The sequence below is a fragment of the Dasypus novemcinctus genome, chromosome 6 (assembly GCF_030445035.2).
Source record: "Dasypus novemcinctus isolate mDasNov1 chromosome 6, mDasNov1.1.hap2, whole genome shotgun sequence".
NCBI classification, from domain to species: domain Eukaryota; kingdom Metazoa; phylum Chordata; class Mammalia; order Cingulata; family Dasypodidae; genus Dasypus; species Dasypus novemcinctus.
The window spans coordinates 120,019,229-120,035,120 of NC_080678.1; the positions used below are offsets into that span (position 1 = coordinate 120,019,229).

Consider the following 15,892-nt stretch of genomic DNA (forward strand, 5'->3'; position numbering starts at 1 on the left):
TTTTTTTAATGTAATGTTAAAAAAATAAAGACAAAAAAAAAAAGGCTAGTTTAGCATTCTCCCTCCTCTCACCCCACCCTTGTGCTCCTTCACTGAGCTTCTTGAGCATCCCAAGTACTTGCACCTGTTGCAGCCTCTTCCTAGGATGGCTTTCACCCCACTCCCAACACCGCTAGCTTCCTCTCCTCCTTTGGGTCCCCATAAATGCCACCTCTTTCGAGCAGCTCTTTGTGCAGCCTGTCTTAAATAGGTCCTCTGAGCTGCCCCCTCCCATCGGGCCAGGCCCGTCTGCCTTGGCTAGGTTCCGGGCAGCAGCTGCTTGGTGCACATTCGTCAACTAGATGGAATCATGAATGAAATGTGGGATGTGACACCCATCCCCCAAAGCACCCCGCTGCCCCCAACACCTCTGCTGTCTCACAGGGGCACCCGCAGCTTGCAGGCCGTCGAAGTCCCCTGGGTGTCTGGTCTCAGGATCTTGCTGCGGTTGCCCCGTTTCCTCCTTCCCTAGGGGACAGGCCCTCCACCCCATTTCAGATGAGACGAGGGAAGAAAGGACCATTTTTGAGAGCTGGATCGTCTGGCCTCACCCTCGTGGGCATGAAGGAGCGAAAGGAGGCCCAGAGAGGAAGAAAGTCATTCCCCCGCCTCCCAGAGGCCCCCCAGAGAACACAGCTCCCCACCGCCTGCCCTGGCCCCGCCCCACGCCGCGGCCCCGCCCCAGCGCACCTGCTTGTGCGGGTACACGTTGATGTGGCACTTGATGCACTCCTGCCCCATGTTGGCCCACGAGTTGCCGCTCATCCATTTTCTCTTGCACTTGGGACACTTGTACTCACCGAAGCAGCGCTTTTTGCCCTGGTAAGGGGTAAGACCCTCGCCTTTGGGACGTGCCTGGAGGACAGGAAGCAAACACTGGGGATTAGGGTCCCCGAGGCCAAGATGATACCTCCACAGGGTTCCCACAGCCCCCTCCCTCAGTTTTCTGTGCCCTGTGACCCCTTGGGAAGCACCTTGTGTAATCAAGAGGATACCAGGGTCACCCAGGATGACACCAGAGGATACCAGCGCACAGGCGGGTACCCCAAGGCTGGGGAGGCGAGCACCAGGAAACAGGGCAGAGGAGGTGGTGGGTGGCGCCGCGTCTTTTATAGCTTCAACAGAGCAAAGTACTAAATGGCGATGGGCGCTCTTTCTTCCGCTCAGACTTCTTAGGTGGGCAGCGGGGTGGTCGCGGCCCCCGACCACTGTGCTGTGGTTGAAATGGTTACTGCAGAGGTCAAGGGGACAGAGGACAGAGGACAGAGGAAAGGGGCCCCCTCGCCCCTGGTCCCCTCCCTGATGCAACCTGGGTTTCCCCTGTACCACCTCCAAGGCAAACTGCCTTTACAAACACACGCATGCGCCTTCCTTCCCTCTTCTCCCTCACACAAATGCAACAGATTCTACATTATTCAGTGCCATAGCTTCCTTTTTTTTAACTTAATAACTTTACCTTTAGAGTTTTCCCCACATCAGTACAAACAGAGCTACTGAGGTCTGCTTAACAGTTACGTAATATTCAAGGCCATGCACGTCCCAGTCACTCTTAGGGGACATTTGGGTAGTTTTTGCTTTTCTGTCATTACAAACAATGCTAAAAAGAATAGCTTTGCACATAAACCATTTGGCTCATGCATACATGGGTTCATACATGGGATACATGGGTTCATACATGGGATAAATTCCTAGATGTAGAATTGCTGGGTAACTGGGTAGGTGCACTTTTAACTTTTAAGGATTATGCTAAATTGCCACCCCCCCATACCGTCTGTTGCAGGTGCACCAACTTAAAGTCCCAGAGCCTTGCCAAGAGAGCATATTATTAAACATGATCATCACTGCCAATCTAAGAGGCAGAAAATCCTACCTCAGAGCAGCTTTGATTAAACATCTCTTTTCGTGACTAAGACATCATTTTTTCACGTATTTAAGAACCGTTCATGTTTCCTTTGTGAACTGTTTGTTCATACTTCGCCATTTTTTTTTCTGTTGGGGCTTGCATATTTTCCTTCTTGATTTGTAACTGTACCTTATATATACCAGAGAAACTCTCTATTCTGCATAATGTTCTTTAAACAGCTTTACTGAGATATAATTCACATATCGTACATTTCGCCCATTTAAGTTGTGCAATCATCACCACAATCTAATCTTAGAACACTTTTGTCCTCCCTCCAAAAAGAAACTCCATACCATTAGCAGTCACTCCCCATTGCCACACGCCCCTCCTATTTTGTCTCTACAGATTTGCCTATTGTGGATAGTTCATTTAAAGGCAGTATGTGCCCTTTTGTGTCAGGCTTTTTAGGCTAGCGTAACATTTTCAAGGTTCATCGTGTTATAACGCATCTCATTCCTTTTTACTGCTGAATAATATTCCATGGTATGGATATACCACATTTTAATCATTTATTCACTCATCACACGATAGAGACTTCAGTTGTTTCCACTTTTTGGCGATTGAGAATAATGCTACAATGAACATTCATGTACAAGCTGTAGAGTGTTTTAAAAAGTTGAATTAGTTGTGTCAGTGTTTGAAACTGGGAGCTTTTATATAAAAATGTGACCCCACTGGTCCAGAGTCCACCACCGGCAGAGGCTGAGGGGCGGCCGCCCACCAGGCTGATGGTACCTGGGCCGTCCACGTCCCCTCTGTGCCCACCGCTGCTCCCTGCCCTGGAGTTCCCTACTTCAGGTCTCTGGGTCTGCAACTACACAGAGCAGGGTCCCCGGACCAGCAGCGGAACCCCCGCCCGGGAGCAAGTTAGAACTCTCAAAGGTCGGCCCTCACTGCTGTCCAACCGCGTCAGAACGTGCGTGTGTAACAGGAGCCCCAGGGACCTCCTATGTCATTAAGCTGGAGAAGCGCTGCCCTATAAGACCGTCTGTGCCTGCGGTCACGCTTCCCTGGATAACTGCTAACAGCACGGACTTTGCAGCCGAATGCCTCGGTCCAAATCCAAGGGAGCTCACTGGATAGTGATAACGATTAGCCCATAAGACTATTCTGAAGATCAAGTGAGACAACCCACGTAAAACACTTAGGGCAGCTCCTGGCACTTAGAATGTGAAACAAGGATCTTCGTTACTATTTATTAATGCAGAACAAATAGTGGCATAAGGAAAAAACTTCTTTCTTCTAAAATCATGTCTCTTTTCCCTAGGAGCCATTACCACCACTTGGTGACAGCCTACTAGAATTTCATGCAAAGCACTAAAAAGGGTATACATGCTGAGTGTGTCAATCTAAACTTGGAAAGTGACAGCAAGCAACACTGTCCTAGGTCTTTGGCCCTGCTGCCTTATGCCTCCCTTGTGGCCGTGATATTCTGAGAAGAAGGTTCTGTGTGAGCTCTGAGGCGGGGCTGGCTGTCAGCACTGGAGGCCAGATATGCCAACGGGAGCAGTCAGCGTGCAGCTGGGGTCCAGCAACCAGCGGTCAGCTTGTGCCCGAGGGTACCCTGAGCTCTGCCGGTCTCTCCCGGTGCTCCCTTCCCCTCCACCTCAGGCCCGCAGCTTCCAAGCAGCCCTGGCCTCAGGCCCCCCTTCCTCAGTCTCCTGAGGTGAAGTACTGGACGAGCCCCTTCTCCATATCCCGCTTCTGTACTTTAAGAGGAGACGAGGGAAGAGTTGTGGGATGTTCACCAGTGCGGGTTCTGAAATACCCCGACGGAGGCAGGGGTAGGGGTCTGGGGGGGCATCGCCAGTCAGGCCCACTCCTGGGACCTGGTTCTGGGGTTCCGGTTGCTGACAGGACTGGCGCTGCCCTCACACAGCTGGGGTAGAGGGCGGAGATCAAGGCATCCCAGGGACATGCAGCAGAGCGCAGGGTGAGGACTGGGGCAGGGTTGCACGCAGACTGAGAATTCACTCCCCAAAGCGTCTCTGCTCCAGAATGAAAGGGAAAGAAACCCACAAGGATGAGGAAGACACAGAGGACGGGCTAAGGGAGAAGGAGAGGGTGAGAGGAGCAAGGGGGCAAGCCGGGAAGCTCGGCCACACCGTGTAATCAGAGACCCCGGCTACTCTGCAGCCCGTGCGTCAGGCAGTGTGAGCTGCTGGGTGCAGGCGTCCTCGCACGACCTCCCCCCAGCCGCTGGCAGGCCAGGCCGCTCGAGGGCCCGGCTCTGACGCCCTGTCACCTGGCTTGAGGCCCCGAGGGTGGACTCGAGCCAGACGCCCGTGATCCCCTTCCGGCTCTGGGGGACTCTCTGCAAACTCCTCAACCTCTCTGTGCCTCGGTTTCTCACCTGGAAGCCAGAAAGGATGACAAAGGGCCGCCCCCAGGGCTCTTGGAAGGATTAATACGCGCATGCATAAAACGGTCCCAGCTCAGTGGATGACACACCCACCGATGAAGTAAGACAATCCACCTAGAACACCCAGGACAGTGCCTGGCACATAGAAAGCAAAGCAGGAATATCAGTTATTAGTTGTTAATACGGAACAGTAGTGTCTAAGAAAGGATCATTTCTTCCTTATACATTCATGTCTTTTTTTTCCCAGGAGCTGAATTGCCCCTACTTGATGACAACCTGCTAGAACCGGGCGAAACACTGAAAAGGGACCTCGTGCATTTCAGCAGTATCATCTCCTCAGGCCGGCCCAGGGGCGAGGGGGCAAATGGGTCCTAGGGCATGCAGTAGCGGGATGAAACCAGCAGGCCCGAGCCACAGGGGAAGGTTCTGTGGGTGAGAGGGCGGCCTGGAAGGGAGGAAAGTGGTGGCAAACCACAGAAGGAGCAGCACGAGGGTGTCCTCACCTTCTGGAATTCTCAGGGAGGAACCCAGAAAGACAGAGGAGGCCTGCGGAGGCACGGAGATGCTGCCGGCCACGGGCAAAGGGGAGAGGGAAGAAAACGGACATGCGGTGGGCACCACCTGCGTGCTGGGCCTTGTGCTCAGGGCGCCACAGTCTATCCGGCCCCCATTCACCTGTCACCCCATTGAACAGGTGGTAAAACGGAAGCACAGGGACGGGGCGGGACCGCCAAAGAGCTTCCAGGGTGCAAGGGGGCAGGAGGCTGGGCCTGGAGGCTGCAGGGGCAGGCTTTTCCTCACAGGGCCACGCTCAGCTCCCCTCTTCTGTCTCTCACCCTCCAGTGTGGCCCCAGCACGAGGCTGAGGGCTGTGCTCAGGAAGAGAGACGCCCCAGGACCCCAAACCAAGACCCCGCAGCCCCCGGGCCTCCCGTCAGCCCAGTCCGAGGTCAGGCCTTCGGGACACTCCTGCGGGACAGAAGGGAAGAGGCCGTGGGGCAGGGCAGCCAGGCCGGTGGGCAGCTCTCAGCAGTGGGGGACAGCTCCCTGGAAGGGCCTAGTGCTAGCTTTGTTTTGCTTATGAACGAGAGCATGGCTGAAGGGAGCAGGAATTTTTGAAGGAACAAAGGCTTCTCTCCCCCCCGCACGCTCCCCCTGCCTCCTCCCAGAAATGCAGGGCCTCTTCTCATAAACTTCAGCGTGAACCGGGCGGCGTCCGCTGAGAGCTCTACAGCGGCCTCCCGCCAACCCCAGCTGGGAAAGATGCCAGGTCTGACGGGACCCTCCTGACCCGGGCCCCTGCCACATACCCTGCTGGGGAATCCCATCTGCCAGGAACCCAGGCATGGCTCACTGGTGCTCAGAAGCCAGCCCTTCTGGCAGAGGAAGGCCCTCTGGGGACCAGAGAGGCAAGGGGACTTACTCAAGGACACACAGCAAATAGGAGACTGATGGGGAAGGGGGGAGGCGATAAGTGGGTCCCCTGACCTCCAGGCCAGGACTGGAAGCTCTGTGGCGGTCAGCCTGGGAAATAGGAAGCTGGTGAGAAGGAGAATAAGGGCCCAGGAAGGGAGAGGGCAAAGCTGGGCAGGGAGCTGGAGGAAGCATCCCCACAAGCTGGCTGCTTGGGAAGACTTCAGCTAATGCTGACACCACCTGCTCACTTCTGCAGAACGGCTCCACGGTCTCTTCCCATCAGCTCACAAGAGCTCTTGAGGTTGGCTGGAGAGTAGTGAGCTCCTCATCCCTGGAGGTGTGTAAGCACAGCCTGGGTGAACAGACTGCCAGGAAGGCTGCTGAGGAAACTCTTGCCCTGGCCAGGCAGTCAGACCCCGTGACTCAAGGGCCCTTCCGAGTCTGCAGCGCCCCCCAACCCTTGGAGCTGTTGGAGGGCTGACTGGCCAGGTGTGGAGCGGACACACTCAGACCTGCTGCGAGCGTGTGCTGGGCAGGCACGTTCTCCTGTTGTATTTCTACAGGGCAACTTTGGCAAAAAGCCTCTGAACTTTTTAAAACGTCCATTCCTTCCCTACCACACCCCGTCACCCAGCGAATCCATTTCTGGGGGACCATCCTAGGGAAATTATCAGAGACGTGAACCAAGGGGCATTGGAAGATGCTCATCACAGCGCTGTTCATGACAGTGAAAGAACGGAACAGACTAAATCCCAGCAACGACACCCACTGAAGGAATGACAACAAAGACAAGAAAATCTCACGATGCCTTCTTTAAGAACATGGGGAACTGTTTATAGCGAAAGGAGAATATGAGATGGAATATAGCATCTGCTGCCAAAAGTACAATGGGAAACGGTGCAAGGAAAGGGGGGGCAGGACGTGGGCCAGAAGGGCTCAACCCTGGCCTCCAGGGGACAGGACTGCTGATGATTCAGTTGCCGCTTCTGTATTGCTCTTAATTAATAAGCTACATTTAACGAGTAGGCACAAGTTTGATGAAGATGATGGTTCATCAGCCAAACCCCTGACCTGGAGGCCAGCCCCTCCTGCCCACTAGGGGGCTCCCTGCGCTTTTCCAAGGCCGTGGGAACCCAACGGAGATGGGGGTTCTGTTTATCCTGGTCCCCCGCTTCGCCCCCGCAGGGGTGCACCCTGAGGCTGGGTGCCGGGCTTCCGGCCGGCCTCTGGCTGCTGGTTCTCCTAGACGTGCCGCACACCCACAGAGCTGCCCTGCCCATGCACCGAAAGAACGGCCTAGGGTAGCGGGGTCACAACCCAGGACCAGGCTCCATGGCCCCTTTGAGCTCATGTGCCGCCTCAATTTCCAGGGGTGACGGCAGTATCCTCGGGTTGTCATGTGACCCAGGAGCCCAGCTCCCGGCTGCCCCTGCTGCCTGAAATCCCACCAGCGGCGGGTCGGCCTCTAGGGTGAGGCTTGCTTCCCTCTTGGTCCCTTTTCACCTGGGAATGTCCTTTGCACAGAGATGCCTTTTGCAGCCTGGGGACAAGCACCGAGGGACCGGGAGGGGGTGGCAGGATGGGGGCTGCGGGCTGGCCTCGGCACGAGGTGCAGCCTCCAACGTCTTGATACTGCCTTCCGGCCGTGGGTCAAGAAACCTCCCAACCTCACCCCCAGTGAGGCAGGGCCACCTCCATCTGCCCAGAAGAGCCACGTCGATGAGGTGTCCAAGCGGCAGCCCTGTGCTAAGCATCTCTTTAGATCCTCACAAAAATCTCATGAGCTAGGTATGATTATTCCCACATCTCAGATGAGAACTCTCAGGTCAAGGAACTGGCCCGCGGCTTGGCAACCAGGAAGGGGTGGAGCTGGGATTCGAACCCAGGCCGCCCACTTGGGCCTGCGCTCCTCACCGCCGTGCACTCTGCCTGGACAGCCCCAGAAGAGGGGACGCACCAGGCCAGGGTGGGTAAGAAACCAAAGGGATGCGGCTGTCACTGCTCTGGCTTGCCCTCAGTTTCCCCACTTCCAGGGTCACTTTTGTCCCCCAAGACCCATCGCTCGGCATGTGTCGGCAGCCCGATGGCACTCCTCCGTCCCCCATGGAGCGTGAGGCCAGCCCTGCGGTGGCGTCCAGCCGAGAGGCTCAGGCTGGAGCAGGGGGAGGAAATAAGGGACAGATGGGCTCCTCGCCAGCTCCTAGCCCCGCGCGGGCCGCGTGTTCTCCTGCGCCCTGGCCGCCGCGGTGGCCTTGGCCTCGAGCCCACCTCCCCGGAGAGGAAGGGCCCTGAGTCACAGCAGTCTGCGAAGACCTTCCCGTGGATGAGGAGATGGAGACCAAGTGGGCAGGGGCAACCGATCGGCCACGCGCGGAGCGTCAGAGGGCTCTCTGGGACTGACACACGGACTCGTGGCCCCAAGCTCAGGACTCTGTGTGGCCTTGCTGGCCCTTTGAGAGAGCCCGAGAGGGTCCTGGGACCCCTCCTGGGACGAACGGCCCTCCTGGAAGAGGCAGGGGCCCGCTCTTAGACGCCCCAGGCCTTGGGCCCTTTGCTCTCCCTGCTGTGCCTCTTTGAGTCTGGGCAGGAGCCGGATCAGAGGCCCGCCTCTGGGGCCCAGCTCCCCCGTGGGTCAGGCCCTGCGGCTCTCACCTTCTTCTTCTGCCAAGTGAGGGAGGCTCTTTGGAGAAGCCAGGGACTCTCAGTCAACGAGCATCTACTCTGTTCCTCACCTGTTACAGGAAAGGACACTGAGGCTCAGAGAGGCCAAGCGACTTGCACAGGGACCCATGGCCATGGAGCCAAGACTTGAACTTGATCTCCTGACTCCAGGGCCCCGGGGAACGCACAGCCAGCCACTCCAGGAAACGGCTGTCAGAAAATTAGAGAACAAGCCCGCTCCTAGCAGCACGACCCCTCCCCTGACCTCTGACCCTCTCAACTATTCATTCATTCAACTAACATTTATTGGGTACCCACTTGCACCAAATTCCAGGAAAGTGGAAATAAGCAAGACAAATGAAGAACGTCCTGCCTTCAAGGAGCTCAGTCTGGAGCCTTCCTCCAGGGTCAGCCTGGGACCCTTCGCCAACTGCTGCCCCAGTTATGGACCGCCCCAGTCGCACATTCTCAAACTCACACATCTGGGTACCCATCGCCGGACAGAGGCCAGTCTTTGCCCAGCCCCCCAGGTGGTAGGCACTGGGCCAATGCATGTCACCAAATTATCTGTAATCGTTGCAATGGCCCACAGCTGGGGCACGTTTAACCCAGTTTACAGATGAGAAAACTGAGGTTCAGGCCAGAGGAAGCGACTTGTCTGAAGTCGTCTAATCAGTAAGGAGTGGGATTTGAGCTCCAGTCTGTCCAGTGCCTAGACCACCCTTTTCCTTCCTCCTGTGTGCTCTATGGCACTGCTTCAGGGGCCCTCCAAGGGCACCCACGCCCATGGCCCCTGCAGACAGGCGGGGGGCTGCCGCCATCACCCCTGGTGCAGGCAGCTGCAGGCTCCACGCGGGCCCGGGGGAAGCAGGCGCTCCGAGGGACAGGTGGGCTGCGCCGCCCAGCCTGCAGGATGCCGGGAGGGGGCCCGGCCCTCGGCTTCCTCCAGCGCCTCAAGGGCCTCCTTGTCTGGCTGCGGACGCCCTCCCTGACTCCCCCAGGCCCCCTCCCCTTTTCTGGGTTCTTGCCACAGCCCAGCAGGGGCCCAGAAAGTCCGGCCTCCCCGTCACCCCTCCCACCCCTGTTCCCAGCCCAAAGCCACCACAAAAATGCCATCCTGATTCCACAACACTAGCGTTTGTCAGAGCGCAGGGAACAATGGAAGCTTTCACGGGGACAGGAAGAGGCCTCAGGAACGCCCTGGGGAGGGGGGCACGGAGTGGGGGTGTGGACAGCAGGGAGAGGGGCGAGGGACAGACAGCAGAGAGGAGACCCAAGAAGGGCCAGGGAGAGAGAGACCGTCACCAGGAATAACGGACAGAGGAGGGCAGGCTGGGCGGGCTTAGAGCAGAGAGCGGCCAGGCAGAGAAGTGAGGGCAAGGGGCAGGGCACAGGGGACCGGGAGACAGGCGGCCGCAGAGCAAACCAAAAGGGAAAGAGGAAACAGACGGGGAGCAGAGCAGGCTGGGGAGGCCAGGAAGCCCCTCCAGGACCCACAGGGGCACACAAGCGTCCCCCCCCCCAGGCCTCCCAGCTCGGGGCCGTGCTCACGAGGGGACAGGGAGCTCACTCTCCGGACCTGCGCCCGAGGTCAGGCCATCTGAAGCGATCTGAGGCAAAACGCATCGGAAAGCAGACTTTTAAATCGCAGGACCAAGCGCCCCGTAAGCCGTTTCCTGCTTCTAGCTTTCCACCATCAGCAAACCGCACAGATCAGAGCGAGAGGCAGGGAGGGGAAGAGTCCAAACGGGTGGAAAACATCCGAATCACAGGGATTGCAAAAGAAGCGGGGTTTCCTCCCCTCTGCGACTGCAGAGACGGCGCCTGCTGGCGGCGGTCAGGGCGGGACGTGGGATTTGCAGCTCGTGGCTGGCTGAGAGCTGGATGCACGGCTGAGGCTGAAGCCATTTGCCCTCCTAGGGGGTCCGTAGATCCCCGCAGCCCCCGGCTGCGTGCCTCTGGGTTCAGCTAGCCCTTTGTCCTCACTGCGCCCTCTCTCCTGCTACAGCCGTAACCCCAGTTCAGCCAGGGGGAGTCTCCCCTAGTACCCCCATTCAGGCCTGGACCCCCCTCACCTGCAGAATTGAGACAAAACCCACGAGGCACCGGGACCCCTCCCCGTATCTGGCCCCAGCTGACCTTTTAACCTTAGTTACTGCTGTTCCCTTCTACACGACTTACACTCCAGTCCCGAAATGATAACAACTTCCTGTAAGTGACGGACACGCCGGCACCCCCCGCCCCCCCGCCCCCGTGCCATTGGTCTTGCTCATCCCGTTGCCCCAGAGGCTTCTCCCCCTGGTAAATGCTTACTTGTGCTTCAAGGCCAAGCTCACAGGAGACCCCCTGCTCTCCACTGTCTCAGACAGGGTTAACTGCCCACCTCGGGGTCCTCGACTGCCTTGCCTGGAGGCCCAGGCCCCCTGCTCCCAGGGGACGTGCAGTCTGCCCCACTCCCATGGCTCCGGGTTGCGTCCTGCCCTGACCCCGCCCTGACCCTGCCTCCAGCACGCCCGCCGCCCTTAGAGAGTTCATCTCCAATCTGAAGCGATTTTGCAAACTGCCACCTTGTTTCCCTGGCCCAGCAGCCTGCGGGGGCCTTCCGCAGCTCCTCTCGCAGGAGCACAGGGCCAGGGCCGTGCTGGGGACACGTGGGCGCCTGTGGAGGGGAGAGGTGTGTGGGCGGGGCTGTGTGTGGGCGCCCGGGCCAGGGGTCACACGGGACCCCGGGCAGGCGGGGGCCACGCTGGGGCCCACCCGGCCCCTCCCCGGACACCCCTCCCAGGCCTGGGAGGGGCGCCTCCCGCCAGCAGCGCTGTGGCCACAGCCGGGCCAGCCCCCGGCCCTGCGTCCGAAGCCGTTCCTGGTGCAGCCTGGACAGACGTGGCCACGACAGGCCTGGCTCCTCCGGCCAGGGGAGGCTCCGCGCAAATCCCGCAGGGCGCAGTGGGGGTGGGAAGGCAGCGCGTGGAGAAGGCTTCTGCCTGGAGGGAGGCTTGGGTGTGAGGGCCACAGCCCTGGGAGGAGGGGAGGGGGAGCTCAGCTCAAAATAGCGAGGGGGGAAGGGTGTGGAGGGTGGCCGAATGCCAGAAAAGAAATCTGATCTGCCCTGGCCGGGGAAGTGCTGCAGTCAGCAGTTTGGGGCCACTCTGGAGGCGCGGGGCTGGGGCTCCCACCAGCTGCCTGGCAAGGAGGCTGCCGGCCTGACTTCCACAGCCCCTCTGTGCTCCAGTAAATCACCTCCTCTCTCTGGGCCTGCACTTCCTCATTTGGCCGGCGAGGGGCACAAGGAGAGGCAGGCTTTCCAGGTCTGAGAACATTCTAGAAGGTGCACAGGGGCCCACGAGAACCGCAGATGGCAGCTCGACCGGGCCCAGCCCATTGTGAGCTGGAGCTGGCAGCGCTCCTCGCCTGTAGGGAGTTCATCGTGACTCTTTCCACGTGGGGAAACAGAAGCCCAGAGATGTTAAGGCACCTGTCCAAGGTCACAGAGCCGGTAAGTGGTCGGCCTTGAACCCCAGCCTCTCAGGCTGTCGTCTAGTTTCCTTATCGCCCAGTGAGATATCCAAAGGCCCGAGGACAGGGTCTGTTGTCGAGGCCCCCTGTGGCACCCAGAACTGGGCAGAGCGGGGGTTGACGGCTTCTGCGGGCCCGACACCTGCCAGCTCACCCTGAGAACGGACCCTGGGGAGGAGGGCGTGTGTGCAAGTGTGAACACATGTGTGCGTGCCTCCCACAGCCCCCAGGGCACGGGGCGTGAGGAACGAGCCTTGCCGAGACCCTCCCTGCAAGGTGGGGGCCTGGCAGGGCAAGGGCTCCCTCTTCTGTGACTTTTTTCAGCGGGTCACCAGGGAGGAAGCAGGCCTGACGTTTCCCCGCCCTGCAGCCCAGGCTGCGTCTTCACCCAGGGGCTGGAAACGTCACTGCAAACCCACCCTTCGCCACGGCCCCCAAGGGCGCTCGGCGCAGGGCTCTCCCGGGGCTGGATGACGGAGCCGTGTCCAGGGAGAAAGAGCCCGCTCCCCTCCCTGGGCCCCAGGCTCCCCCTGGTAAAAGCCTCACGCTCCTCCTACGTGCAGGGTTACCCCACCAGTCATTTCACCCTCACAGATTAGGCATCCGAGGCACAGAGAGGTTGGGAGATTTGCCTGAGGTCACACAGCCAGGAAATGACAGAGCTGGGATCCAAACCCAGGCCCACCTGACTCCCAGCACACTGTACACCCCCAAATGGTCTCACACTCTGACCCTCCCGAGTGGACACATCATCCCCCTTGCCTGTGGGCGGTCCCACACGATAGAAATCCTTCCAGGGCCCCGAGGAGGGAGGAGAAGGAGCAAGTACCCATGGTGGGGGCGAGGGAGGGCCTGGCTGGTGGGTACTTGTCCCCACTTGTCCCACTTCCACACATGCTATCCCCAACCAGATGAGACTGCTCTTCCTTCTGGAAACTTCTCTCGACTGCTCCTCCCTGCAGGAACCCCTCTGGCCTCCTACCCCCGGGATGCTCCCCTCACGGCCCTCTGGCAGCACAGGCTCACGCCGCACGTGCTGTGTGGGCGCCGCAGAGACGCGCCCCGTGTTGGCCGTGACCGCAGGTCAGCGCCTTTAAAGGACTGGTGCCGTGGCCTGGGCCGGACAGGACCAGACGTGGGGCCCCCCCACGTGGACCTTCTGTCCCCAAAGAGCTGCAGCCTGGGAACCCGGCTGCCCAGGCCGCGTGCTGCCTCGTCTGATCAATGCAGGAACCTTCCGGCAGTGAGAGGAGGAGGATAGACCCATTTTACTCACCGGGAAACCAAGTCTCCATGCAAAGCCGCACCGCTGTGAGCCGGGATTTGCCCTCGGCCCGCCTGGCTCCAGACGTGCAAGCTCCAGATTTTCACGCTTGCCCATGCAAGCACCACTGGGGGGCTTGTGATAACACTGCCTGCGGGCCCCACCCCGAGGCTCTGGTCAGCGGTTCTGGGCGGCCTGACGCGTTCCTGGGTGCGGCCACGGCACCTGCGCGGGGCCCTCGCTTGGAGAACCCCTGCCCTGGAGGGTACCAATCACAGCCTGTTACAGCAGGAGTGTCCTCGGGTCCCACCTTCTCCACACTGCCCCTCCCCACGTGTCCATCCTACAGCCCAGGAAACCGAGGCACCGAGGAGGCAAGCGTCTTGCCCGACCCACACCGGAAGCGAGGGTCCCGGAGTCCAGGGCTCCTCCCTCGAGGGGCCGGGCGGCCGGCAGCACGGCGAGGCTGCTGTGCTCGGGCCGGGCGGCAGCCTGCGGGGGAAGAGGGGCCAGCGCTCTGAGAGCGGCGCTGGTGGTGGTGATGCGGGTGCAGGGGGCGCTGGCCTGGCTCCCCTGGCCCGGCCCCCAACCTGCGACTCCTCGGCATCTGGAAGCCATCACAGGAGCAACGAGGAGAGCAGCAGGCCTGGCCGCTGCGGGGGCTCGGCCCGTCTGCTAGGGGAGCAAAGGCAGGCGGAGGCTGAGGCACCTCCCACCCCAACCCCCACCACGCACACTCAACTTCCAGCAGGCCCGGGTCTCAGGAAAAGCCGGCCCCTGGCCTTCTCCCTGCAGACATGGGAGCCGGCAGCCAGGGTGGGCGCCTGGAGGCCCGGGCGCTCGTCAGGAAACCCCGGCTCTGTGTGCGAGGCTGCTGGCCCAGCACCGCAGCTCCCTGGGCCTCGGTTTCCCCCCAGGGCGGTGGACTGGCTGCTTAGGGCCTACTGGCTCGTACCTGGCCTGCTTGAGTCTGGGTCTGAGTTGCTCCTGGGAATCCCACTGCCTCACCCCAGGCCAGCGGGGACCAAACAACCAGCCAGTGGAACGTGGAAGGGGTTGGGACCATAATCGCCAGGGGTGCTTATCTCACCACCGCCCCCAGGTCCTCCATTCAGACCCTCCACAACCACGTGCTGAGCGGCCCCTCACCTGGGAGGAACTGGAGAAGGCACTTAGCAAGACAGACGGAGTTCCCGGCCCTGCGAGCTCACAGCCAGGTGGGAAAGAAGGAAAAAACCAGCACCTCATCCAAATAGCAGAAGTTGGGGTGGGGGCTGTGACGGAATGGGGTGCTATAACAGACGAGCAGGACCCCTTCTTCAGAGTGGGAGCCACACAGGAGGGGCTGTTCAGGTTAGCTGGGGCCACTCCTCGTCTCTGAAATGTCACAGCCTCAGCTGCTTTCTGGTGGGCACTTCTTACCTTCCAGCCCCAACACGCTGCCACCGGTCTCCCTTCCCGGCCTGGGTCTATTTCCCCATCTCTCAATGAAGGCAATGAGCAGGAAAGGCCAAATACTTCATCTTGTGCGTCCACTCTAATTATTTGCTAACAGAGCTCTGTGTTAAGAAGGATTCTGCGGCTGCCTCCAGGTTCCACAGGCAAAAACAGTGTGGTTTTAATGACGAATGCGCAGGCACAGCCCTGGGCCGGGGATGGCAGGCACACACGCTCGGCATTCCTGGACGAGGCAATCCCTACAGATCTCGGTGTAAATGTGCCACAGGTACGGTTGGGAAGCAGAGTCGGAGTCCCAGCACGGGCCTCCAGGCAGACCTGTACCAGGACCCCTGGCCCTTGCCCTGCCTGTGCTACACGGGTGTTGTGCCTTTGAAATATGACCCTGGCTGCAGAAGCAATTCAGAACTTGACTCTTCCTCCAGGAAGCCTTCCGTAACCGCCCTCCCTGCAGACACACCCCTGGGCCCTCATCTCTGCCATAAGCACTCAGGATGCCCCACTCCCTTGTGGGACTGTCGCTTCCCTTGGCCCCCTCCCCGGGCCCAGGGGCCAAGGAGGAGTCCCTGGGTTCCCTGGGCCCCGCATGGGCCTGGCACAGGACAGGGAAGCTCTGGGCGGGGTAGGGGTGAAGGAACAGCGACCGTGTCAGACGTTACTGCGGCCTGAGATGAAATAACTGGAGGGGAAAGCCAGAGGGGTCGGGGCGGCCCGCGGAGGGGGAGGGGACCCGCGTGGCGACTTCCTGTCCCAGCATGCCGGCGATGTTCCCGCGCCTCAGTGTGGTCATTGTCCCCGCCGGCCTGGGCAGCGGGCTCAATAGGGCCTCTGTCCCTCCCTGGGCAGGCCGGCCCAGCTTGGTGGCGTCCCACCAGGGCAGCTGGGAGGCGAGGGCCCGACACTTCCTGTCCCCGCAGTGAGTGTTCAGAGGGGTGGGGAGAGAAGGGGGGCTGCAAGACAAGTGCCCATCTGTGTCCCCCAGAGGCGGCTTCCAACTGGGGGAGGAGGGGGAGGAGGCGACAGTGGCCCTGGGGACATGCTCACCCCTGTGCCTCAGCTCCTCTCTTCCCAACCATCTCTCTCTGAGCTGGAGTGCCAGAGGGACCACTCTGGCCCTCCTGCTCTTCCTCTAACAGGCCAAGTGCATCCTTGCCTCATTCAGGGCTTCTTTGCTCTTGTTCCCGTTGCCAACAATGCCTGTCTCTGCGATCACCCTACTCCTTACTTCATGAATCTCTATTCAAGTTGTCACCTCCTCAGAGAGGCTGTCCTCA

General features: G+C 59.8%; 1 protein-coding gene across 2 annotated transcripts in view; it reads right to left on the minus strand.

Moving 5' to 3' along the window:
- Positions 1 to 15,892, minus strand: part of ZCCHC24 (zinc finger CCHC-type containing 24) — a 62,952-nt gene that overhangs the window by 12,831 nt on the left and 34,229 nt on the right. For both annotated transcript variants that reach the window (XM_004484516.4, XM_058299312.2), the window contains exon 3: positions 730 to 894. In XM_004484516.4, coding sequence (XP_004484573.1) covers positions 730 to 894 — 165 coding nt within the window. The remainder of the gene's footprint in view (positions 1 to 729; positions 895 to 15,892) is intronic.